This window comes from Pelobates fuscus, chromosome 4 (genome assembly GCF_036172605.1).
Source record: "Pelobates fuscus isolate aPelFus1 chromosome 4, aPelFus1.pri, whole genome shotgun sequence".
Lineage (NCBI taxonomy): Eukaryota > Metazoa > Chordata > Amphibia > Anura > Pelobatidae > Pelobates > Pelobates fuscus.
The window spans coordinates 61,406,459-61,432,990 of record NC_086320.1 but is presented as its reverse complement, the minus strand read 5'-3'; the positions used below and the strand labels follow the sequence as shown (position 1 = coordinate 61,432,990).

General features: G+C 42.6%; 2 protein-coding genes across 2 annotated transcripts in view; both read left to right on the top strand.

Moving 5' to 3' along the window:
* LOC134609325 (uncharacterized serine/threonine-protein kinase SBK3-like) overlaps positions 1 to 1,721 on the top strand; it is a 36,698-nt gene extending 34,977 nt beyond the window's left edge. Inside the window, exon 7 of the mRNA XM_063453006.1 lies at positions 1,626 to 1,721. Within this exon, the coding sequence (XP_063309076.1) occupies positions 1,626 to 1,721 (96 nt within the window). The remainder of the gene's footprint in view (positions 1 to 1,625) is intronic.
* Positions 1,722 to 3,285: 1,564 nt separating this feature from the next.
* LOC134609324 (serine/threonine-protein kinase SBK1-like) lies at positions 3,286 to 24,435 on the top strand. Its single transcript, XM_063453005.1, has 4 exons — positions 3,286 to 3,411; positions 16,583 to 16,748; positions 17,188 to 17,390; positions 23,881 to 24,435. The coding sequence occupies exons 1-4, from the start codon at positions 3,286 to 3,288 to the stop codon at positions 24,433 to 24,435; spliced, it is 1,050 nt and encodes a 349-aa protein (XP_063309075.1).
* The last annotated feature ends 2,097 nt before the right edge of the window (positions 24,436 to 26,532 follow it).

Here is a 26,532-nt window from a genome sequence, read left to right as displayed (position 1 = left end):
CGTTGGCTCTTCCTCTCTCCACTGCTGCTTCAGGCTTTGGGTGCAGTTGCCGGATCTGTCCAGCAGGTGGCGTCTGAAGCTCCAGTTGCCATGGGAACTTCGCTGTAGGTGATGAACTCCTTTTTTCATGCTGCTGTCTGTTCTATGGTGCCGCCAGCGGTTCCTGTGGTGCCGTCAGGTAAGTAATGTTTTCCTGCGCTGGCTGGGGCGTCTGCGCTATGCTGGTTCATGTTGGGTTTATTAAAAAAAAAAAATAGATAAATAAAAAAAAAAAATGAATTTTCTAAAACCTAAACAAAAAAAAAAACCAAACAAACAAAAAAAAATAATCAAAGAGTAGCGGTCAGCCGCGCTCAGTGTAGTACTCTACTGGTGCGACGGTGCGTCCACCGGTGGGTGGGGGTCAGTGCGCTTGGTCCTTAGCGCGGCAATTGGAGGGGAGTTGGGCCTCTTCCTCATTGGGGGCTGCGCCTCCTCTCCCCTGCGCACTCTCGCAAGGTATTCCCCTTTGGCTCTTGGGGGGTTGCTCTTCCCTTGGGGCACTAGGGGGGGTAGGACTCGGGCGGCAAAGATCTATAGTTCCGTTATGGGAAATTCCTAATACATTGGGAATTGGGTTTGGGGTTCACTATTTTGGAGAGCGTGGTTGGGGAGCGGGCTGTGCGGCGTGGCGCTGTTTTGTTACCAGGACACCACTTGGGCTGCATGTCATACTTATGGCGGCCTGGGTTGGTGGCGCTATGAAAAACATTTCTTCAGCGCCTTGCGGGTTTGCCCTCTGTAGTGTGGGATCAGATGGACTTAGGCCCCTGGCTCTCCATCGTAAGCCGCCCGGTGGCGCATAAAGGGGGTTTGTCCTCCTTTCCTGGGGGGCGGCTCTGCCCCAGCGGCCTTGCAGCAACGGCCAGGTTGTTGCAGGGAGTTGAACGTAAGCCTATGTAAGTGGGGTGGGTCATGCTGTTTTAAGCTCAAATGCTCCCATCGTGGTGGGGGCTCACTCTGCCTCCTGCTGTTTCAAGAGGGGTAAGTACGGGGAAAAAGGGGACATGGGGGCGCAGGGCAGCGACGCCAGTGCTCGTAAGTGCGATGTGCCCATGGCTCAACCGCTACTGGAATTGGCAGGCCATGGGGCTCCTGCTGGAGGGGGTCACCCGAGGCTTCGGGATCCCTTTCTCGGAGCGCCCGGCTTCGGGGCGGTGTGGACCTTAAAGGAAAGGTTAAAAGATCTTCGTATGTATAGATTGGTGAAAGTCGAGACGGGGATATGATAGACAGTTTAAATACTTAAGGGGAATCAATACAATAGGGAGGAGACTATGTTTAAAAGAAGTAAAACTTCCGCAATAAGAATACATAATCTTAAATTAGAGGGGCGAAGGTTTCACAATAATACCCGGATGTATTACGTTAACGGAAGGGTAGTGATGCGTGGACTAGCCTTCCTGCTGAAGTAGTAGAGGAGTCTAAGTGGGTGTGGGATATGCGTAAGGCTGTCCTACCTATAAGATAAGGCCAGGGACTAATGTCAGTGGTTAGGAAATTGGGCTGACTGGATGGGCCGAATGGTCCTTATCTGCCATCACATTCTATGTTATGTTTCTAAGTCTGTGCTCGAATTCCCGCAGATGGTGCTGGATAAGCTCCTGCGGGAGGTAGCTTTGGGGTGGTTCGTGGGGTCAGTTGAGGCCCTGTCGCTCCCAAGTTCTCTTGGAGCACGATAAGACAGTGGGGCCCAGTGACGTGCCTTAGCTCCTTGGGTATCGAAATTGACTCTGTGGCCATAGAGTGCTGGCTGCCGCGGGTTGAGGTTGAGAGTGTGTGGCGATGGCCAGGGGTCTGGGGAGGCAAGCTGCAGTCCCTGTTAGGGAGGTTATCTTCCGCTGCTAGATCAGGCCCATGGGGCAATTGTCCCGCAGGCGCCTGGTGGCCGCTACTACCGGGACTGCAGTATTTTATCCGGCTCTGGAGGTCTGGGTTTTCTTCCTGACCGAGTATATTGGAAGGTCACCTTGGCAGGCACCGGAGGTGTCCAGTTCGGACTTGCCCCTCTAAACGGACGCGGCTGACTGGATGCTCTGTCTGGTTGGGGCGATTCTGGGATCGCGCTGGTGTGCTGACATGGTTGGAGGCGTGGTCCGCCTCCGACTTGACCAGGAATTCTTGCCTTCCTGGAGCTTTTCCATTGTGGTGGCATTGGATTTGTGGGGTCGATAGCTACAGGACCGTCGGGTCGTTATTCACTGTGCCAACCTCGGGGTTGTCCAGGTGATTAGCCAGCTCTCGCCCCCCCCCCCCTTTTCTCTTTTGGCACTTCCCCTGCTCCAGCGTCTGGTGCTCCGGTGCCCGTGTCTTCATGTGTCGTGTAGGTCGGGTTCCTCTTGGGCCAAAGTACTCCAGGGTATGGGTGAAATGGCAGGCGCGGGAGTCAGAGGTGGGTGTATTTGCGGGTTCGCCTGTTCGTTACAAGGTCTGTTGTGACTGCTGGAGCGTTTGGGTTTCGGCGGATATGTCGTCCTCCAGGGTGTCCTTGCGCGTGTCCAGTTTAGTTTTCTGGTTAAGTCCCAGGGTTGGGTGGCTGTCGCCACGGAGTTTCTGGTATGGCATGCGGTGTAGGGCCCGTGCAGGGGTCGGTTTTTGTGGATCCAAAGAGGCCGGTTTTGGGGGCCCTATGGGCACAATTGTGCCAGGTGCTCCCAGAGGTATGCCTCGTCGTTTCTTCATTTCTTTGGGGCCATGAGGATTGGGGTATTGGTGGGTCCGAACTGGTCAGCAGGTAGGGGAGGATTCTGTTTGTGGATGTCCGGGATGGTCAGGACCTGGTGTCCTTCAAGACTCGTCCATACAAGACCGACATCCTTTGCAAGGGCAGGTGGGTCCCGCTGGCAGCGGTGCCAGGATTGGACGCCTGTCTGGTCTGGGCGCTCAGGGAGTCCGCGGTACTGCCGTACCTGGCTGGCCCAATCGTGGTATACGAGGAGGGGAACTTCCTCTCCCATTTCAATTTGTTTGGCGGTCATTCTTTCCGCATTGGCACTGCGACGGAGGCCTCTCGGCTGGGTATGCTGAATCGGGATGTGCGGAGGATAGGAAGGTGGGACTCTAGGAGATTTGTTCCGGTGTGTGGGACGCTGTTTTGCTCCGTTGATTGTTTTTTCCTTCTCGGGGCGGATGATTGAGCACTCGACGAGGAACTATTGGCGGCAAGCATACATCTGGAGTGCATAGGAGTGCTGCCGCAAAGGGTTTATCCGTTGGGTTTCACGGTTCGTTATAGGGGTTTTGGGGATGCCCATTTCATCAGGTTTTGAGAAGGAGGCGGCAGATTGGTTGCGGCCGGATGGGGTTCATTTGTCTGGGGTCGGGCTCAACCGTTTTAATCTGGCCATTCGAGAGACGGTGGAACAGGCCATGGTTGGTTTGTTTGGGGTCCCCCGCTGATTTTAGGCTTAAAACAGCGGGGTTGTGGCGGGGGTGTGTCCTTGCCAAATAAGGGATGGTTTGGTAGATTAGATGAAAATGGGGGATAATGGCCGGGTCTCATCCTCCCCTGTCTCTTATGGTGAACCTGGAGGAGGTACCAGGTTGGACGTGTCCCCACTGGGTTGTAAGTCGACCAGTGGGGAGCATTATGGTTGGGCCCCACCGAGTGGGTGGGGAGCCCTGAAAAGGAAGATGTTTTTATTATGCCGAGGGGGGGAGGTGAGAGCCTTGGGGAAGTTAGATTGGCAAGGACGGTTTCTTTGGTTACTGCATGACTATATGCTAATTGTTTATGTTAATTTATGATAATTATTATTTGGTTATATGTTAAAAGGAGTTATACAGTATTTGGTTGTGTTAATAAATGCTGTGGCCTGTTTTCTCCAAGAAGTTGTCTGTCGTTATTTGAAAGGGTAAGTTATGGTTTTATGGGGGATGAAGGGAATCCCCCTATGCCCACTAAGTACATACATGAAACTGTTCACATCAATAAAGAAAATGGCTACTGTGCACAATGTAAGTTGCATTAGAAATCCATAACATGAAAATTTAAAATTCATAACATGCAGCCTGCTATGACAATATAAAACACATTTCTTTATATTATTAATGTTATTAATTCATCCATTAAGAGATGAGTTTTATATTGTCATGGTAGACTGCATATAATGAATTTTACATTGTCATGGCAGTCTATTGCAGCTAGCGCAGCAGCCATTTACATTGTTGGAATAATGGAATAGTAGCCATTTTCTTTATTGGTGTGAACTGTTCCAACCCAGAAATACCTGGGGTATTGAATCATTACAGGTTTAAACTGACAGGTTCAGTGACAGGTTTTTATAATAATGACCATCATCCATTTTTAACTCTCCAAGTCATTCAGTCACATTATCCCACACCTACATCGATTGTTGAAGTGAGTGTGGACTGAATGGGTTGGGTGAATAATGCTAGTGTGACTGAATGACTTGGAGAGTTAAAAAATGGATGATGAGCATTATTAAAAAACAAAAACAGTTTATGTTTTGAAAATGCCCATCATCCATTTTTAAACACTTCAAGTCATTTAGTCAGATTACATGCAGACCACACTACCCTAGTTGATGGCATTGGCGGATCCAGGGGGGGGGCAACGGGGCAATTGCCCCCCCCGAGAAAATATTGCTGCCTGAGGCTCTCCCCTGCCGGCCCACGTAGGGCTGGTGCTATCCAAGCACCAGCCCTGCTGATTGCCTGCACGGACCGGAGATCAGTGATCTCCCTCCCCGGCCCACACAGGCAGATTGCTGGGGCGGCCGGCAGGGGAGGGAGTGAGAGAGAGAACCCGGGGGAGCTCTTACCTGCAGCTCCGCCGGGTTCTCCTCTCGCGAGCACGGAGCGTTACCATGGCAACGCTCCGTTCTCGCGAGAGTGAACTCTAGCCTGAGCTGCAGGTTAGAGTTCACTCCCCCACTAGAACCACCAGGGAATGGAAGAGAAAGCAATGTCTCCCCCTCCCTCAGCAAAGGTAAGAAGGGAGGGGGGACATTAGCTTTATTTATTTAATTATTATTTAATAATGAAAACAAAAAAATATATATTTTATCTGCCCCCCTATCCCCTCACACACTGCACCACACAGCCCCCCCTACCTGCACAGCCCCCCCCTTACATACACAGCCCCCCCTTACATACACAACCCCCCCTCTTACCTACACAGCCCCCCCTTACCTACACAGCCCCCCCTTACCTACACAGCCCCCCTTTACCTACACAGCCCCCCTTACCTACACAGCCCCCTTACCTACACAGCCCCCCTTACCTACACAGCCCCCCTTACCTACACAGCCCCCCCTTACCTACACAGCCCCCCCTTACCTACACAGCCCCACCTTACCTACACAGCCCCCCCTTACCTACACAGCCCCCCCTTACCTACACAGCCCCCCCTTACCTACACAGCCCCCCTCTTACATACACAGCCCCCCTCTTACATACACAGCCCCCCTCTTACATACACAGCCCCCCTCTTACATAAACAGTCCCCCCTTACATAAACAGTCCCCCCCCTTACCCACACCCCCCTTAGATACACAGCCCCCTCTTACACACACAGCCCCCCTTACACACACAGCCCCCCTTACACACACAGCCCCCCTTACACACACAGCCCCCCCTTACACACACAGCCCCCCCTTACACACACAGCCCCCCCTTACACACACAGCCCCCCCATACACACACAGCCCCCCCATTCACACACAGCCCCCTCTTACACACACAGCCCCCTCTTACACACACAGCCCCCCCTCTTACACACACAGCCCCCCCCTTACACACACAGCCCCCCCCCTTACACACATAGCCCCCCTTACACACATAGCCCCCCTTACACACACACACAGCCCCCCTTACACACACACACAGCCCCCCTTACACACACACACACAGCCCCCCTTACACATAGCCCCCAATACACTCACTGCCCCCCATACACACACACAGCACCCCTCACACAAAAACACACTGCGCCACTCACGCACAAACACACTGCTCCCAATACACACACTGCACCATTTACACACAAACACACTGCTCCCAATATACATATTGCTACCCCATACATACACTGCACCCCTCTCACACACGCACTACCCCTTCATACACATACTGCGACCCTCACACACACTGCACCCCTCACACACATACACACTACAACCCCTATCCCGGCAGACATGGGTAAGTTATCAAACATTTTTTTAAACAGTTTGACTAATTACTCTGGGAGGGCGCCACAGCAACTCCTGGCACCAAAACCACTACAGAGAGCTGTAGTGGTTATTGTGCCTGGATTGTTTCTTAAAATAATCTGCCAGTGCCCCTCCCGAGATTAGCTTCTGGATCCGCCACTGGTTGATGGGGGAATGCAAATGGGACTGAGAGACTTTGAGTCTCGTGTCATCTGACCTCTGCCCTCAGTTTGCCGGTGCTATCTATGTCCCCAGACAGCTTGACGACGGTGTGGCGGTGCCTTCTCTGTCCCCAAACAGCAGGCAGGTTATGAATGAGGAGCAAATATAAAGCCCTATGTCCCTTTTTATTTGTGTCCAGTATATGAACAGTGTATTTTTCAATTGTGTTTAAAATGCAATGTCCCTATTCAGAAATAATAATAGTGCAGTGCTATTGGCGGCCTTGCATAATGATGATTTAACATGCAATTTACATTTATTATTAAAATGGGCCCTGTCTTTGAAGCCACAGCACAGACAAAACGAAAAAGCCCTGACAGATGCTTATCGGGCCAACCTTGTTATCAATTTAAGAGGTATGAGGGGATAAAATTTAGAATAGTATTTTTAGCTTTATATGGTTTGTTTTTCTATTTGAAATTGAAATCTGGTTGCAGGGGCAAGTCCCGTGGTTGCAGTTTAGTTTAGGGGCTCAAGATCTTTAGATCTTTAGATATATATACACACACGTTTTATAATTGCCCCCCCCTAAATATGAATGCTGGAGACGCCACTGTGCCCAACCTCATTTCCTAGCAGAACCAAAGCTCAACCTGGAGACGCCACTGTGCCCAACCTAATTTCCTAGCAGAACCAAAGCTCAACCTTTTTCGTGACGGAGGCCGTACTGCATCGAATATAGAAAATCTCTATTTTATTTCAGTTCTTGTGTTTGCAATATATTTAAGATTCTGCTAAGACTTATAAAATTAAAAAATGTATGTAGATTTTAGTGAGATTCTCTACAGTTTCTTGGACTGAAAATGTAAATTACTTGATATTTACCACATCAGAATTATAAAATTCTCTGTAAATTGAATAAAATTAGCACAAGAAACAGTCACTCCAAGATCTAGTTTATAAAACAATAAAAAGAAACTGCTGTTTATTGGACAACAAAATCTGTTAATATGGGCGACGCCAAAACATAATATAATGGGTTGGGGGTAATTTGAATTCAATGAGTCACACAGTTTCAATTCAGCCTAATATTCTAAATTAACCAGCTAACTCAGTTGTAATGCAAATACATCTGGAAAAATAAAGTGCATTACATTTCATATCACACCCGACCCTTTAATCAATGAAGTTGCAGATAAGAATGATTGAATATTCAAATAGTTACTATTATATTCTAAAAATACATCTGCATTAGTTATTTGTCATTTCTAAAGACAGATTTGTGTTTTCAGTAATCACTATACCGAGCATTGCGGACCCCACTTTTAATATACACTATATTTATATACAGGCGGTCCTAGCCTGCCCTGGTGAAGGGACTGAATGGGAAATGCGAGACGTTTCCCCAACTGGTTAGTATCTTGTTAGATAATTACAGGTGTGGCAAAATGCCGCTCCCAGTCAAGATGCCGTCTGGAGCCATGGCCCCACTGGACCCTGTGGACCAGCCGTCTCTGTATACACACATACTGCCTAATACCTAAATCCATATACTCATACTGAATACATACATACATTTTACATTGAATACATAATTTATAGCTGTGATAAATTATGTATTTAATATCTTTGGTGGTAATTGGTCACATGGTCACTCATACACTGTTACTAAAGTATACCCTCAATGTCACTTACACACACACGCACACACACAATGTCACTCACTCTCACACACTCTTACTGAAATATAAACACAATGTCACTCACACCAGTTTAGTCACATTTTATTTACACACACACACACACACACACACAAACATACACAAAATAATCAGCCCCTTAGACTCCATGCTTGTGCTGTGTATGAGGAACCATTCTCCAGTCTGCAGGAAGCTGGCATTGTTTCTGCTGGGGGAGCAGGGAAGCTGTGCACAGTGAGCACAGCCTGCTTCCTGCTCCCTCCAGCATGTGTCCGGTATTTACAGGCAGGGGGCAGCCAAGATACCATTTCACATCTCGTCTTCCCGTGCCTGCAGGAAGGGAGCTGGGCTCTTAGTGACATGGAGGGAGCCCAGCGGGTAAAGCAGTTGCGCTGGGGGGTGGCTAGAGAGACGCTCACTCAGCGTTCCAGCCTCAAACACCAGCAGCCCAGCAGGAAACTTCCAGTTGGGCGCCCGCTGCAGGTCGGCACCCCAGGCGAATGTTTTATTCGCCTTATGGTGGCGCCGGCCTTGTTTATATATAATTTAGTAAAACATTATTTCTGTTCACTACAATAATATTTATTTAATTGTCAGGAATGTCTCAAACTCCTAATTTTTCATGAGGTATTCAACCCCTTAAGAACGGAGTCAAATGTACAAATTGTGATCAAAACGGAAACAAAATCTGAAATTGGAAAATATGTCTGTCCAACTGTAATTCACCTCTTTCATATTAAATGCACCCACACTTATTATATATCATTTTATTCAGGGGAACAGGGCTTTCATTTAACTTTAAATATTTAGCTATGAAACATAATTTAATATGAATAAAATATTAAAGAATGGGAGAAAATAAGATGTTTTTATTTGTTTTAGTTCTACGTGACATTTTAACTCTGAATGTCATAATACTGTTTGCTTTTACTGCAATAAAATTAGAATTACCCCCATGATGACATATCATTTGCAATAGTAGACAACCCACGGTATTGCAAATGGGGTATGTCCAGTCTTTTTTAGTAGCCCCTTGGTCACAAACACTAGCCAAAGTTAGCGTTAATATTTGTTTGTGTGTGAAAAATGCAAAAAACTAATTTGAACGCCAAGTTTGGCCAGTGTTTGTGACTAAGTGGCTATATATATATATATATTTTTTTATCATTTTTATTTTGAAATAGGTTTATATATATAGTGATATATACATACTTATGTATATAGATATATATATTATTTTGTTCCGTTCTACATGTATTTTAATATCAATACATATATATTAATATCAAAATACAGTTAGAACGATGAGACATATATATTTGAATTTTTTTTTTGACGTATTTACATATTTTTTTAATATTATATCTAAATATATATATATAATTATTTGTTATCCTGAAGAAGGCTCCAGATGTGAGCCGAAACGTTGATGTTAATTTGATCATTTTGATATGAATTAAAAGTTATATTTTAACTATACTTCAAAGACCCTGGAGTGCATTCCGTTTACTTGGATCTCTACAAATTTTGCTGGATCTGCACCGGTCAATAGCATCATTATCACCAGGAGTGCAAGCATATTGGATTTTTTCTATAATTATATATTTAATCAATATCATTCTACGTGTTTTTAGATATTAATATATATATATATATATATATATATATATATATATATATATATATATATATAAAATTATATAGATGTTATACTATAATTATATATATTAATATTGAAATACACTTAGACAGTGTATGTGTAAATGTGTGTGTGTGTGTGTATATATATATATATATATATATACTTAGATCATATATAATATATATATACTGTAACGTTACTTACCTTATCCAGGGGCCGGTCGCGGTCCTCTCTTCAAACCGTGCGCGGTCCTGCTGCTGTATGACAACACATGTCATATATATGATCACTTGTCCCTGTGGACTTTTGTACGTCGGTAAAACCGACATGACTTTGAGAGATCGCATTAGAGGACACCGGTCCGGAATCATGACTGCTTTTAGAGATCAACGGACCGACAAACCTGTTGCTAAACACTTTCTAGCTAGTCAACACCATCTACCTTTACTCCGGTTTATTGCAATTGACCACGTCCCTGCACAACCAAGAGGAGGCGATAGATCCAAGTTGCTCCTACAACGTGAAGCCCATTGGATCCACTATTTAAACACAGTGACTCCGAATGGACTTAATGAAAACCTTGTTTTGTCCATGTTTCTTTAAATCAGTATACTTATAGCTATACAACTCTGTTATGTCCTAATAGTTACAACCTAGGGATCCTTAAGTAAGGTCCGTAGTTCAATATTGTTCTTTTATTTAGACTAAAGTAACTAATTTGCAATTCCCTGTCTCTATGTCATAGAGTAATATGTAGATTTCCGTTTTTTCTTCTTAATTTGTACAACCACATACATTCCCTTCTAGAGTTGGCAATCTGAATTATTATACGTTTTTGTTCTTCGTTTGTTTGTTAAATATGTGGGAATCTTCCAAAAAGAGTCTTTAAGCAATCTCTAATATATAGCATGCAGATAGTTATGCCCAGGTTCAAAAAGAATGAATGGGAATGTTTGATGTGTTTGTACATATTATTATAAATATACTATGTCCAGCTATAATATAAATATATGCCTCTAGCCCAATGCCTAAACTATGTCATACCAGTAAAAATATGCCTCACAGAATTTATGTTGGTATATAGTACAGAATGACTTTCCAACTAATTGTATCTGCTATAGCCTGATCCCGTTCTGCATTTATGTTCTATGTATATTCCTCACACTGTAATTTTTCACATTGATGTTTTCTGCACGTTTGTTTTATTTCACATGGACAGATCTATTTATGCAGACCTCGGGATATATTGGCTTAGTCTTCCTCTCTACACACTTTTTTAGGCTTGCATAGAGTTTTCCTCCGGTTTCTTTTGAACCGGGTGATTGTTTTTACTCCTTCTACGTAGTTGCTTAGCAACTACGCTATTTACGTAACACGTCACACGCACAATCCCACGTGGTGTCTCACACTTCCGGGTTTCTCAGTCTGCCGGCTGTCCGATGATCTTACTGGTAAGCTCATTACATATTTATGTATATATGGAAAGTATGTTATACATGTCACTGTGATCTTGATAAAGACCCAGAAGGGTCGAAATGTTGATTTTTTTTCTGCTTAAACCACAGCTATGTATTAATTGGGAATGCAGTAAATAATTTTGCACTATAATCAAGACCTAGTGTGCTCCCTTTATTGCTTTTTCGTATATATAACGCGGGATTGCACCTAGGCTTATTTATATTTGAGAGTTTTTTATAAGGAGGAGTGCCTGGCTCTGGATTTTGTTTCTATATATAATATATATATATATATATATACTGTAGCATTCCTTACCTTATCCAGGGGCCGGTCGCGGTCCTCTCTTCAAACCGTGCGCGGTCCTGCTGCACGAGCCGCGCACGGCTCATCCGACGGCTTCACTAGGAAGGCGTGCAGTGACCGCGAGAAGCGGTCACGTGTCCCGCCTGAATCTAAGAGCGCGCCGCGGGTCTCGGGCGCGCTTTTAAAGAGACAGTGGGAGCCTAAATTGTCAAAAGGCTCCCATTGGCCCATGTCATGCCACACTCCCCATACACTTACCTTTTGGGGGGGTGTATATTACAGGAGCCAATCAAATTAGTTTAGAAGCTATTTAAACTTACCTCTCCCTTTACTCCCTGCCCTATCGTGGTTTCTGTTTCAGTTCCCTTTAGCGCTTGTTGTGTTCAGTTGTATTCCTTCGTTTTGACCTTGGCTTTGATTCTGACTACGTTATCTCTTTATCCTTATCTGTTCAGTTTGCCGGCTTTCTGTTTACTGTGTACCAGAACCCGGCTAGTCCTAGTTTACGCTGTCTCACTGTGCCCTTGACCTCGGATCGTTCCTGACTCTGTCTCCTCTCATATACGTCGAGTCCGGACATTCTAAGGTCCAGTAGACTTATCTCTCCTCTGTGTTGTCCTTTGTTAAGTTGAATCCTGCATGTTGGGGTATATATTCGTTACATATACACACACATACACACATATATATATATATATGGTATAACTTCCACCTATTCACCCGTGGAAAATATCGATATAAACTTAGCTTTTCGGATACTTGCTTCCCTTATGTCACCTCCCAACTTGGTGACCATATACAACTATTGCAAACTACAAAACAACCAGGGAGTCAGCTTGTATCACTAGAATATAAACAGAAAATACAACATAGTGTAATAAAATTAAAATTTAAATATCCATTTCATGCTTCAAGGTTGCACTCACAAATTGATGTGTTTTTTTCAAGCCCTCAGGTTGCCTCACCTGTAGTTAGGGGGGTTACTCCTGTTTGGTTACCACGCCAATTCCAAAATTAGGAAGTCCACACACTCCCAATGGTTGGTAAAAAAAAAGGAAATGTATTGGCTTTGAAGTATAAAAATAAAATTAAATGCTATTACTGGTCCTACGCGTTTCGTCTCCCTTAGGAAACTTCCTCAGGGACCAAATATCAAATTACAGTTAAAACATATAATCATATACACTGTCAAAACATCAACAAGTGTACAAATAAGCCTATTTTTCCTCCCCCCTCAAACCCTTAAATATGTTCATACAAAATAGAGTGGGGTATTATCTGCTAAATACAGATCAAATGGAAAAACATAGCGTTTAACTGTGTGAGAGTAAATAAAGATGTATAATTAACAATTGGCCACTCACAAATTATAAGATGTACAAAAGCCTTGAGTGTAATCCTTTTCTTCAATATTTTCTATGTTCATCTTCACACTCCCATCAGTAATTAGGAATATTTGCTCAAAAGAGCAAATATTCCTAATTACTGATGGGAGTGTGAAGATGAACATAGAAAATATTGAAGAAAAGGATTACACTCAAAGCTTTTTTAAATCTTATAATTTGTGAGTGGCCAATTGTTAATTATACATCTTCATTTACTATCACACAGTTAAACGCTATGTTTTTCCATTTGATCTGTATTTAGCAGATAATACCCCACTCTATTTTGTATGTATGCTGAAGACAAGAGGAAGTCTTTGGGGACCTTTTCTGAATACTTCACCTAACATAGGGAAGCTCAATTTTTTGCTTATTAATTATCACTATTTTCACTGGAGTTGTGTTCACATATTTTGTTTGTTTGCTTAAATATGTTCAAGCTGGGAGTCCATTGGTGGTGTGGTGGGCGTTGGTACACAATCCTCTTCTGATTGGGCTTCCTATCTGCAGTTGAAAGGTATCCCAGCTGTTTCCATTTCATTCAATCTTTTTTTAGCGGTTACATTTTCTTGTCCGGCTTCACTTCCGGAAGTGCGCCGAACCGGAAGTGAAGCCGGACAAGAAAATGTAATGATCTAAGTAAATATTATTTATTTTTTAACTGTTTTAAACTTGTATTTTACATTTTACACCCAGCAGGGGGACTGCCTGTCATTCCAGGCAGTCCCCCTGCTGGCAATGCTGTGGACGACTATGCCGTCCATGTGATTGTGAGGTTCTCGCAATTACATGGACCAGTAGGGCAAGATCGGAAGCAGGTGGACTCCCTGGGATGCCAGGTGGGTCCCCCCACCGCGAGTGCCGGCAACCATGTAAGTATTAGGGACGGTGGGGACGTTCTATGCCGCCCGCTGGCATTTAGGACTGGGTCCCCAAGGACGGCATAGAACGTCCGCCGTCCTTAAGGGGTTAATAATAAACAATTGTATTCATACATAAAGTAGGTCAGTAATATGTCCAGATTTAAAATACTAAAATTAATATGTTACAATGATATATAATCTCTGGTTTTTTTTTTTTTTACCCAGTCTCCATACTTGTTCATACGCCAAATATAGTGTATCCATCCATGCCTTTTTAAGTTTCACTGACTGGGTGCAATACTAGGCCTGATTTAATGCCATGCATTATAGGAATGCTGTGCACAGTGAAAGAGGGTTGAAATAGCAATGTTACCATGGGGACCAGGACAAGTTTTCAAAGACTGAAAGAGTGTGAATTGCAGATAAGCTGGTGAGGAGATTCAAGGAATTTCCATAGGAAGAATTCTAGAGGTCATCATGCCCAACCTCCAATTTTGGATTTCCTTTCCATTTACACAAGATACACTCAATTTTAAAAAGGAACAATTGCCTGTAATGGGACAAATGTTAGTGTAGCTGGGTGCATGCTCACGGTCATTCTTAGTGTAGTGGTACTATAAGACAGGTATAGCCTTTGGTTAACTCTGTATATAGATAAAAACTGTGGGAATCAAACAGAATCTTCATAATAAAATGTATCTTTAATCACCTCCTAAAGTATTATTTCCAAATTATGTTTTAGGTGAATATTTGCTCAAATGGAAGCAAAAATGAAAAAAACAACAAAAAAAAGGAGTTATCAACTAATTGTAAGTTATGCAGCATGAATGAACACCCTCCATAATAATTGTGTGAGTCATTATGAGAAGTCATACTCACCCACCCCACCCAACACCCCCATCCTGATAATCGATGGAATATACACACTATAGGGTTCATGCAAGAAGATTAGGAGCTTCAAAAATGAATATTACTTGGGGTAAAAAAAAATACCAATATGTGAAGAAGTATTGGGTAGTTTTAAGTCAACACCACAATATATGAGATTTCTAGCAGATTACAGCTGGTAGAATAGTATGGTTTAATATTTAGGCAGGTTATAGAAAAAAGGTTATTTTAAAGCCAGTTGGTTGTCTTTACCACAGTTAATTATTGGTGTTATATTTTTAAATATATATTTGACTTTATCTTTAAACAGAAAACTAGGTTTGGTGGGATAACAAAAACATTGCATATTTTTTATGCTGACTTGTTGACTTTTGGTTAATAAGGAAAGGTTTGTTTAGTGATTTACACAATATATTGCAATGTTAAGGACAATCAAAATTTGAGGTCAGGTTAAATTTAGATAGTGAGAAACTAGAAACCAATTTCTAATCAAAAAATCTAATAGCAAAAACAGAATAATATTGCAGTACTCCAGTTTAATAAATAATGCATCGTTTAACCTCCACAGTGATCATGTGCAACTTTTGCCCATAAAAAAAATGGATTGATGAATGAGGTCTCAGAAAGATAGAGGTGCTGGATTTTCTAAGTTAAAACCTATGTTTTAAGCTCGCTACACACACTCTTGATAAATAAATAATATTTTTTTTACATTGAAAATTAAGATTTTCCCGCTCCTAGACTATTTCATTTAAGTTTCCCTCCACAAGGTTTATACTATGTTTACATTACACATTTCTTCTTAAAAAGTAATTATAATGCTAATATGACAGATACTGTCTGTTTCTAATTAACATATTACATATAATTACTTTTCTCCACCCACTGCTTGAACACTGACCAATAGAAATCTTCACACCTATTAACATGACATAGGCTATTGGTGGGATACTCAATTTGCATTTAATTAAGGGAGGGGTTTATGGTTTAGTCAGGGCAGTTCTCCTATAAAAGACCATTAGCAGGCTTACAGCCTTCAGAATTTGTCTTCTTGTTGGTTTAGCAGGAACCTCTTGAAGACATTGGACTCCAGGAGAAAATTTCCATGTGTTGAACTTGTGAAAGAGATCACGTTTGCCATATTCCAAAGTGATATCTCAACCCAAAGTTGTTTGTAAGATTTTAAAGGTAAGATCTACACTTCCTTATAAACTGATACATGTCTGAATGGAGTGTGATATGTAGATAAATTGCAAAGAGTAGGTTAAAATAGTAGAGATGTAAACAGTCTACAGCTCCTCTAGATTGAAATTTGGTAATTTTCTATACAACAAAATTTGTTTAAAGAAACTAAAACCTTATATTTTAGTATTTGGTTAAACAATTAGATGTTCAGGGAATAAAATGTACATGATTGTCATTCCTGTTGGATGAATAACATTTGGTTCTCCGTATATGTTGGACTAAATGTCACGTAAGTCTCAGCCAACCTATAACGTGATTGAAAGTTGTATTACACAGTAGGTGGAGAGATAAATGTTTTAATGTGTAGCTTGGTTTGTAAAACTGGTTCTGTCCTTTAATTCATAGCATATAATTCATTTGGGGTTAGTCAGGACACTCTGGATCTGGAATACCAACAGACGTTGGTTCAAAATTTGATTTGGTTAAAAGAACAATTCAATGTATTAAATACTGTTTATTGAATTATACATTAAATATACAATTTGCATTTATTATTAAAAAAATCTATATAAAGTTCTACCTACTTTTACATTTAATGTCTTGATTACATTATACACCTGCCATCTGTTATACAGTCTCTCTAGTCGTATTAAAATATTCCTTAGGGCTATTAACACACCCTAAAAATGCATTTTGCTATCTTTGTACCACTTTCTGGAGGCATCTATCTTTACTTATAAAAGATTATAAAAAAGCAGTTTTTAAAACTAATATTTTGCACCCTCAGGTCTACGCTTCAGATCTGAGTAAAGAACCTGCCTTCCAGCTCATTGCAAAGGAAAACACATCCGAAAACCAAGAGATCCAGATGATTCCAGAGCAGTACCAGGTTCTTGAAAAGCTTGGAGAAGGGACCTTTGGTCAAGTTTTACTGGCTCATGACAAGCTAGCAGGTACAGACTGTTTCATTAACCCCAAAGCCTTTGTTGGCACACGTGTGTTAATCTAATAACATACAGTATCTAGAATAGTTAATGGCTATAATAACGTGTACTTTAAGCAGAAATTTCACTTTTTGCAAAACCTAGTGGCCACCTAAAAGTTAGTTTTTTTTTTTTTTTTATTAGTTTTTTTATTAGTTTTTTTTGTCTTTTTATTTATATTGTATATCTTGCTGTACTGGCACAGCCAAAACAATAGGCAAATTAAATTAATTTCAAGTGTCGCATGCACACACACAGGACTCGGAAAGAAATATTGGAGCACTTAAAGAGAACTGTCTTAATAGTATTACATTTAAAATCCTCATGTCACTCCCGACTCATTAATGTTACTATAGTTGATTGTTTTTCTGAAAATGGTTTTAATATTTGTCTTGATCATGTTTACAAGGTCGATCAGTGGCGCTAAAACTGATGAAGAAAGAAAGAACCCACCAAGATGACTTTGTCAAGGAATTCAAGGTTGCGGTCTATCTGTCTCATCACAGGGGTATCATTACAACCTACCCCTACTTCTTTGATACCCTGAAACACTATGTCTACGTCCAGGAGGTGGCAACAGCAGGGACCCTCGAATCCATTATTGTTGAGAAGGTAAGGAGCATAAGCTGTATAATTGCTCCTCATTAGTCTCAGTGGTATTTTACAGCAGATTAGTAACAATGAATGGTCTTGTTAGAATATCTATGCTACTTTAGGCATGGGCAACTTGATACCCTATACCTTATGTATGTACTATAACAATAGCTGGCATTGGATATTTGCTGTAATTGTATATCATCAAGAACAGGAGGGCCGCTGGTTACCAACACCTGTCCTAGCTGCATCTTAGTTTGGTTAAATCATTATCAATGTTCAAGTTGAATTGAAGATTATATTAGCTTTAGTGTACTAATAATCTTAATTTTAGTAATGACAGGAGGCGAATATTTGCATATCTTTCTTTACTGAAAACTCCAGCAGCATAGAAACAGTAACAACCAATCAGAGAAAAGATATGCTGCCCATAAAAGGCCCTGTCTATGACATCACTTCCTCTTTCTTTGAAGCGAAACAATAAACAGCAACAATAAACATAATCATATTACGTCAACAGTTCAAAAAACATATTAGAATATCCAACTCCAGTAGTTCCGCGATGCAGAGGTATGGAAGGTGAATCTTTGTCTCGATGAGAAGACGTTCACGCTGCAAGAAGAAGAAAAAGGTGAAAGGTTTCTGGCGTGATAACTTGTCCGCATACAATAAGCATTAAGCATCTGACATACCAACGAACATTAGAGTGTGAAACATATCAACATATATTAATACTAAAGCAATGGTATTTAAGAATCTATGAACACCACATAATTCAAGGTTCATGTCTAATATTCAACCTATACAAGACCCTCAAGATACGGGTCTAATTAACAAACATACAAACCATAACGTACTTACCTTCCTGAACATAAAGGGCATATTCTGTTCCACACAAGAAACATGGGAGGGATCCTATAGGGTGGGAAATATTCGCCTCCTGTCATTACTAAAATTAAGATTATTAGTACACTAAAGCTAATATAATCTTCAATTTTACCACATGACAGGAGGCTTCATATTTGCATTTTTAAAGCTTTGAATTGACCAATGTGAAGGAAGCATGAGATGTTGTCGGAATAGAACGTTCTAAACGTACTTTCTCGCGCCCAGACCGCGCAGCGTATAATGCCGGCTAGGGGAGTGTCAGCCCGAAAAGGCTTGTGAGGCCGCCGCTCCCCTGACCGAGTGGGCTCCGAAACCAGGTTCGACGCCCGCGAAAGACAATAGCCAACAGACCCATCTGGTCAGTGTTGCGGTAGTCACCGGTCCATGAGGGTTCACGTAAGACGTCAGGAGGTGACCCGTCGAATGAGTTTGAAGGGGGATATTGATATCGGCATACCCATTAGCGTTCTGACCACGCATAGTGTGGTGTCTGACACCGAAGACGAATCGGACTTAGTTCGTCTCGACATGGTAAAGGCAACCCCGTCTGGTGTGAGAGAGAAACCATCCATATCGCAAGCCCTAACGTCCGCCAGACATCTAAATGACTCGAGGCATAATAGGAGGGCTAGTTTGGCTGAAGGTTGTTTCAGTGACAAACAAGGATTGTCCGATCATTCCCTAAGGGATCTCAGCACCACATCCACCTGTCAGAGGTGTGAGTACTTGGGTGCCAGGGGTCTCGATAATTCGGCACCCCGTAGTAGTCGACAAAACCAGTGAATATTGATCTACTGACCTGCCCTGTACCGGAACGTGCGCCGCCGATATGGTGGGTCAGATCACGTTGAGGGATCGATATGACCGACCCACGAGACCAGGTGTGACAGATAGTAAGGATCAGCGTGACAGGTGCGGTAAAGGGGTCGGAATCCCTTTCCACCCACCAATCACTCCAGGCCGACCAGGCAGAAATATAGCATTTCCTGGTGCCAGGAGTCTACGAGTCCCATAGAAGGACTTAGGTGATGCAATAGGTCGTGGACTGATCAGGAGCCCCTGAAACCGTCCAGGTCACTAGTGCCAGTAGTCCTTCCCTGACAAGGGAGTGAGCTTCCCCTCGCGGTCCCGTCGGAAGAAGAGGAAAGTCAGGGAGTAGTAGAGGGTCTTCGCACGACATCTCCAGGCGATACGGAAAACCGCGGTTGATCTGTCCGAGGGGTGTCATGAGCAGGAGCGATATCTTGTGGGTACGTGTGTATCGAAGCACCCTTGCTATTGTGGAGAACGGCTGGGGCACGTTTGTAGGGTACATCCACCGCTTCGCATCCGGAGGAAGAGTCAAGGATCGTTCAGCCAATTCAAGTTTGTATGTGAAGTAATCACTATCGAAATTCCGTCCTCATTTCTGCGGATAGTGAGATCCAATGGTTGTAAGAGTGGCCGGTGCGTACGTATCTCGCCATCAGCTGTTGCATGGCCCTGAAGTGTAGTGGGCCAGGGAATATCGATTGTATGGAGGAGGAGAGGAATCCCGCAATCCGGCGAGTATCCTGAGAGGAATCGTATCCAACCTTAGGGTGTGTCTGACCTCTATCCTTATAGAGGTGATCTTTGCCCTAGACCGACGCGGAACGTGGTTCTCCAAGCCGATGTCGAAAAAACCGAGGAATTGGCCCAACTCAGATGGAGAAGCGATCATTGTTTGTGTACTACCAAAGGAGCAAACCAGTCGTTATCGCTTAGGAGGTCTTGTAGAAGATGCATTTTCTCTATCTTGAAGTGTTTGTGACATAGCCTTGTAGGGTCTGGAGAACCCCGGTGACTTAGGTAATAGTCTCCCAATTCCGTAAAACAGAGAGAGGCTGCCGGTCGTAAAATTGGAAACAGTTAACTATGTAGGTCGACTCACTAGTAGAGAAGCGAGTAAGAAAATATATGAGGACTGTGTATACGACCTGGAACCTGTCGCCCAGAAGCGGCTGGCGGCTCGGTTCCGCTACCGACCAGTCCTCCCAAAAACATCCTTCCCCGTAGGGGAGACTTGAATAGATTTACGTGCTCCTTGAGTTCTGCCATGAACGCTACGTCAAATAGTAGGCCTTGTGCTTTTGGGCCGAATTCTTGTCTTTCCGAAGTCCCATAATGTGTTGTTGATGTGCACCAGAACAGAATTGCGTCTGTCGGCGTATAGTACGCCAGCTATTGGGCTCGGGCGCAATTACCACTTTGTCTGGGCATTTGGCCTTGAGGCGTGCGCATACTTCCATCCCCAGAGGGTTGCGCAGCCAATAGCGTTCATCCAGGAACGGTCCGTCTTCGGTCACTCTGGTTTAGTGCCGCTATTGCTACCTCTGCCTCGGCCGCTGTCACCGAGTCAGGTTTCCCTAACGTACTTCGAGGAAGTGTCCTCCATCAAGCGGTGTGTGGCAGAGCCCATAACAGAACCTTCTCCACTGAGGCAGCTAGAGCGGCGTTTGTCATTGCCTAAAAATCTTGGGAAGGTTGAGAGTGTCCACCATGACTCATTCCCATCCTGTTTGGAGACAGTGGTAGTCAGTGGGAGTAGTGGTTGAGGATCAGCACGTAGGAGTGCTAGACTCCTGGCAGAACTGGGGATCACCCGGGTAAAATGGTTTGAATTGCCTGTTTAGTTTGTCTGAGAGTATGAATACCTGTGCCAGGTGTAGAGGGGTCACCTCTATTAGTTTAATCTGGCTACTGAGAGCCGCGGTGCAGGCACGACTGACAGGTAGTGGTGTCTGGTCAGGTTAGCCGGGTCCACCACAAATGTACGCCAGAGCTGTATGTATGGTATTAAATTATACAGGCTGATTATAGAGGCGCGTGGGGCCTGTCTCCATAAGGTCTGCAACCGCAGGACCCACGTCTGTTCGGTTGGGTTCATCCCAGGTGGTGTGCCATGGTAACCCAGAGGACACCCACAGCAAAGGTAATGGTCTGTCAGTGACCTCGCATGCATATCTGGGGGGTCACCCCAGGTGGTGTGCCATGAAAAAGTCCCCAGAGGACACCCACATTATAATTATTGGTACCTTGCAAATATTGCATGCATATCTGGGGGTCACCCCAGGTGGTGTGCCATGTAAAAATAACCCAGAGGACACCCACGTTCAATGTGTACACTAGGCACCGTAAATATACATATATGTATCCCTGTGAAGGGTACTACGCAGTACACTCAGTTTTCTTAGTGGTCCTGCCGTCAAGCCGTATCCAGCATGGTACTGTTGCATTAAAGTAAACTGACAGGCAGTGAGAGGGCTGTATATGCACGTAGTCAGTGAAATCAGGGCTGTATGTGTTTATCTCTTGAAAATACAGGCCCTTGTGCATATCATCGGGGTTCACCCCGGGTGGTGTGCCGTAGCAATCAGAGGACACCCACATCAATTGAAATGGGCCGTCAGCGCCCTTGCATGCATATCTGGGGGGTCACCCCAGGTGGTGTGCCATGAAAAAATACCCAGAGGACACCCACATAAATTTTGCACCCTTGGGTACAGTAATGTAATATAACCCTGTGCCGGGTAATCAGTATAATATTCCCTTTTGAAGGGTATAGCAGCATTTGAACCCCTGAGGGGAAATATAGTTGCATCCGTCCCTGCAGGGACCAGTGAGGCAGTATGTCAGTTAAGGTATGTATATCATATATAGTACAGCCTTCATACCAAGAAAACTCAATTGTGCCAGCATAGACTATCTTGTACCGAACAATAAAAAACAGGACCACCATCAGAATGTGATCATACCTACTGCCAGTAAAAAGACCTTGTTGGTTATGGGAACCGGTGATATATAAAAATTGTTTCACTTAATTCCATGTAAAACATTTTAATGAAAATCATTGAGTTTTTCATAGGTGCCCATATTGGGGCTCAAACATGCCTATAGCTAGAATAGCAGTCTGTTTGTTTGCAGGCAAACAGCATGACACCTAAACTGTGTGTGGTAGCTTTAAGTCAATAGCAGTGAGTGTTTAACCCCTTAAGGACACATGACATGTGTGACATGTCATGATTCCCTTATATTCCAGAAGTTTGGTCATTAAGGGGTTAAAGCCATCTTGCAAACATGGATTTTTAACCGATCTATACATAGCATGTGACAAGGGTTGAAAATGTGAAATAGTCCATATATTTTTACTAGCATACTATTTAGCTGGTGGTCATATATTTATTAAATGGGTAACTTACTAAAAGGAACTAAGTAGTTTAGTTCCTCTGGAAGTAAAGGGGGGGTTGGGGGGTCCCTGAGGGGGGGTCCCCCAACTCCGTTGCGGCGATCGGGTGATTCCCGAAGCGCCGAGTGAAGAGAGAGAAGGGCCGTCGCGGGTCTCGCGAGCCGCGAGAACCAAGATAGCCGCCGGCCGCGTGAGTGGGTGAGAGCTACCCGCTCGCGGCTGCGAGCGGGAAGGGAAAAAGAGCGGCAAGAGACAATTCTAACCCCGGCTACCCTCCACCCGTCCCTACCCAGCCCCCTGTGCCAGTCAGGCCAGGTCCGCGCGGCGAACGCGGCACGGACAGCCGTGACGCCCGCGGACCGTCAGCCCGAAAGAAGCGAGGTAACAGAGGCACAGAAACAAGCAGGGCGACTGAGTAAGTGAAAACAGGAGGGGGACAGGTATAGGTAGATAGGGGTGAATAAGGAAAAAAACAGTCATAATACATTAAGAAAAATAAGAAAAACCAGTAATAATACATTGAGAAAATAAGAAAAACCAGTAATAATACATTGAGAAAATAAGAAAAACCAGTAATAATACATTAAGAAAAATAAGAAAAACCAGTAATAATACATTAAGAAAAATAAGAAAAACCAGTAATAATACATTGAGAAAATAAGAAAAACCAGTAATAATACATTAAGAAAAATAAGAAAAACCAGTAATAATACATTAAGAAAAATAAGAAAAACCAGTAATAATACATTAAGAAAAATAAGAAAAAAAAAAAAAAAAAAAAAAAAAAAACTGTAATAATACAATAATAAAAGTAAGAAAACAGGAATAGTGCAATAAAAAGACAATATAAGTACATAAACCAGAGAGGTAAAATTACTCTGACCTGTAGGCTGGAGCAGCAAAGAAAGAGGAAGTGATGTCATAGACAGGGCCTTTTATGGGCAGCATATCTTTTCTCTGATTGGTTGTTACTGTTTCTATGCTGCTGGAGTTTTCAGTAAAGAAAGATATGCAAATATGAAGCCTCCTGTCATGTGGTAAAATTCATTGAAAAAGTTGAAAACTTTAATTTTAAAGTTTTAATAAACACAGCCATCTCCATAAAACATATAAAAAGAGCTTAATTACATTTACTGTCAACTCTTGCCTACAATTGAAATAGCTAAAATTAATATTCTATTTTCAGCAGCATATATATTTTAGAACTTTAATTATGGCATACATTGATAATTCAACATGTGTAAATCACTGCTTACAACACAATATTTGAGGCATACGTTTGCTAGAGGAGAGTTATCAGCTGACCTATTAAAATAATGATTTTGAGAATGATATTGGTAAAAGATTTTTATTTTTGGCTCTACTGAATATTTTACTTAATATACTGACATTTTTTTTTCTCTAATATTTTAGGTTGGGTTACCAGAATACATTGTGAAGCGTTGTGCTGCTCAGATCTCCGAAGCATTGTTTTTCATTCATAATCAAGGGTTGGTGCATAGAGACCTGAAACCAGACAACATCTTGCTTATGGATAAAGAATGCCACAACATCAAGATCGGAGATTTTGGTCTAACAGAACGTTTTGGTAGATTCATCCCATCGATGTCTCATATAATACCATACATGGCACCTGAGCTTTCTATTCTGGAACCTAACCAATATCTACACTTGAGTCCAAGTATTGATGTCTGGGCATTTGGAGTCACTCTGTTTGTAGCTCTCACTGGCTGCTTTCCATGGCTGGAAGCTGTAAACAAAGACCATAAATTCCAGATATTTGCAAGCTGGAAAACATATGGCGAGTTAGACGCTCCCCCTGTTACCTTGCAGAGTTTCACCAGGGAAGCATTGGTTATGTTTTCCAGTTTACTTTCACTGAATCCTTCCGTTAGAATGTCTCGTGGCATTGTTTACAATTACCTGCATGTACCATGGAGATACAAAGAGCTGAATATTAATAGGTGAGAGGTTTAAGCTCTTTGTCAGCCAAGGACAGGAAGCAAAAGCAATGGCAGAGCTTACAGATGTCATGACACTTATATATGGATATCAAGTGTAGTAAAAGGGCCTCATGTCTTCGAGGATGCCGTGTACATGTACAGTGAACGTGAAGGTAGGTTTGTATTTAATTATTTGTTTATTTATAAAATATTTTACCAGAAATAATACATTGAGATTTCTCTCATTTTAATGTATGTCCTGGGCCCACTAACCCTACATCGTTACAACAGGGTACAATAGAATATTCAAAATAATATTAATACATATATAAATTTAATACAGAACAGGTAAGAAATGTAATCAACCATTATTACAGGTTCATTCTGTTTTGAGATATGTAAAGAAGGATTTCTTAAAGGATTTTAGGCTGGGAGGGGATTTGAAAGTGTCCGGAAGGTTATTCCATAATAGCAGTGCTCTGTAGGAAAAAGAGGAACGTAACATTTTTATTTTGTATTTAGGTAGACTACTTAAAGTACTGGTACTGAATCGGAGGTTATAGAAGGTGGGAACAGCCGGGGAGAGCATTCTGCTCAGGTAGGGTGGGAGCTTTCCAAAAAAGCTCTTAAACACAAGGCTGAAAAGATCAAGGTTCCTGTCTGAATTCCAGCAATAGCCAATTTAGCTTTTATGATGTCACAATGGTTGGTCATGTCATAACAGTGTAGCAAAAAGCAGCAGGATGAGTTTTACAATGTAGAAAGTTTATGAAGGTGGATTTGTGATACAGGTGCATACACTACATCCCCACATAGTGTATATCAGTGTGTGTCTTAACCATCCTTTAGCCCCTCTCTCATCCATTTTTAAATACTTCTAAAATTCTGCTTAAAAATAGGAGTAATCACATTACCCATCATTTCATAAATATTTAAATAAACATTTTTTTCTACAATCTGTCCAATAATTTAACATATACCTCCCCCCTCCTTTTATCTTTATTAGGGGATGGGTGGGGTGGTATAAAATTTAACATAATTGGATATACCCGTTAAGGAAGATTTTAAAGAAATTAATTCCCATATAAAAGAATGCATCCATAAATAAACTGGTTTATTCATGTATCTTGTGCATAGACTTGGATAGAGTTCTAGTATGTGTGAATTCTGCTTTATACTAGAATTTTCATATATTTTATCTTGTTTTAATTTTTCCTTAATAAAGTTAATTAAGATTTGATAAAAGTTTATTAGTTACAAGCACTTTAATCATATCCACTCTTCCCCTTTTTTCTACATGCCCACTGAATGACATGAACAAAGGACTATTCACAGCCAATCGGGCAGTGAGTGACGTGGAACGCATACATCATCGCTTCCATGACATAATTACGTGAACGGGTGTGGACTTACAAGCACATGGGCTTGGGTACCCAGAACAAAGTGGGATCACATCGAAAAGGGCGGAACCAAATAGGAGTAAATCTATATCAGCTGCAGGGGCGTATTAGCTGCGAGGCAAACAAGGCATTTGCCTTGGGCGGCATTTTCCAGGGGGCGGCAAAAAAAGCCGCCCCCAAATGCCCAAGGCAAATGTCTTGTTATCCTTGCGGTCGGGCGGCGCTGGCGGGCGGCCGGCGAGGGAGCAGTTCCCCTGAGCTGTCTGCTCAGCTCCCTCGCCAGCCGCAGAGTGAGGTTGGGAGGCGGAGCCGGAATATGATGTCATATTCCGGCTCCCAGCCTCACTCTGAGGCGCGCGAGGGAGCTGAGCAGACAGCTCAGGGGAAGTGCTCCCTCGCCGGCCGCCCGCCAGGCAGTGCCGCCCGATCGCCCAGCAGCCACTGGACCACCAGGGAGGAAGAGACACGAGACACCCCCCCCCCCCCAGCATTCCCAAAGGTAAGGAGGCGGGGGGGGGGGGGTGTTAAATTTAAAAAAAATGTGTTACAAATAAATTTTACAAAAAATGTGTTAAAAATAAATTAAAAAAAAAAGTGTTAATAATAAATTAAAAAAAAGTGTTAAAAATAAATTTAAAAAAAACGTGTTAATAATAAATTTAAAAAAAATGTGTTAAAAATAAATAAAAAAAATGTGTTAAAAATAAATTTAAAAAAAATGT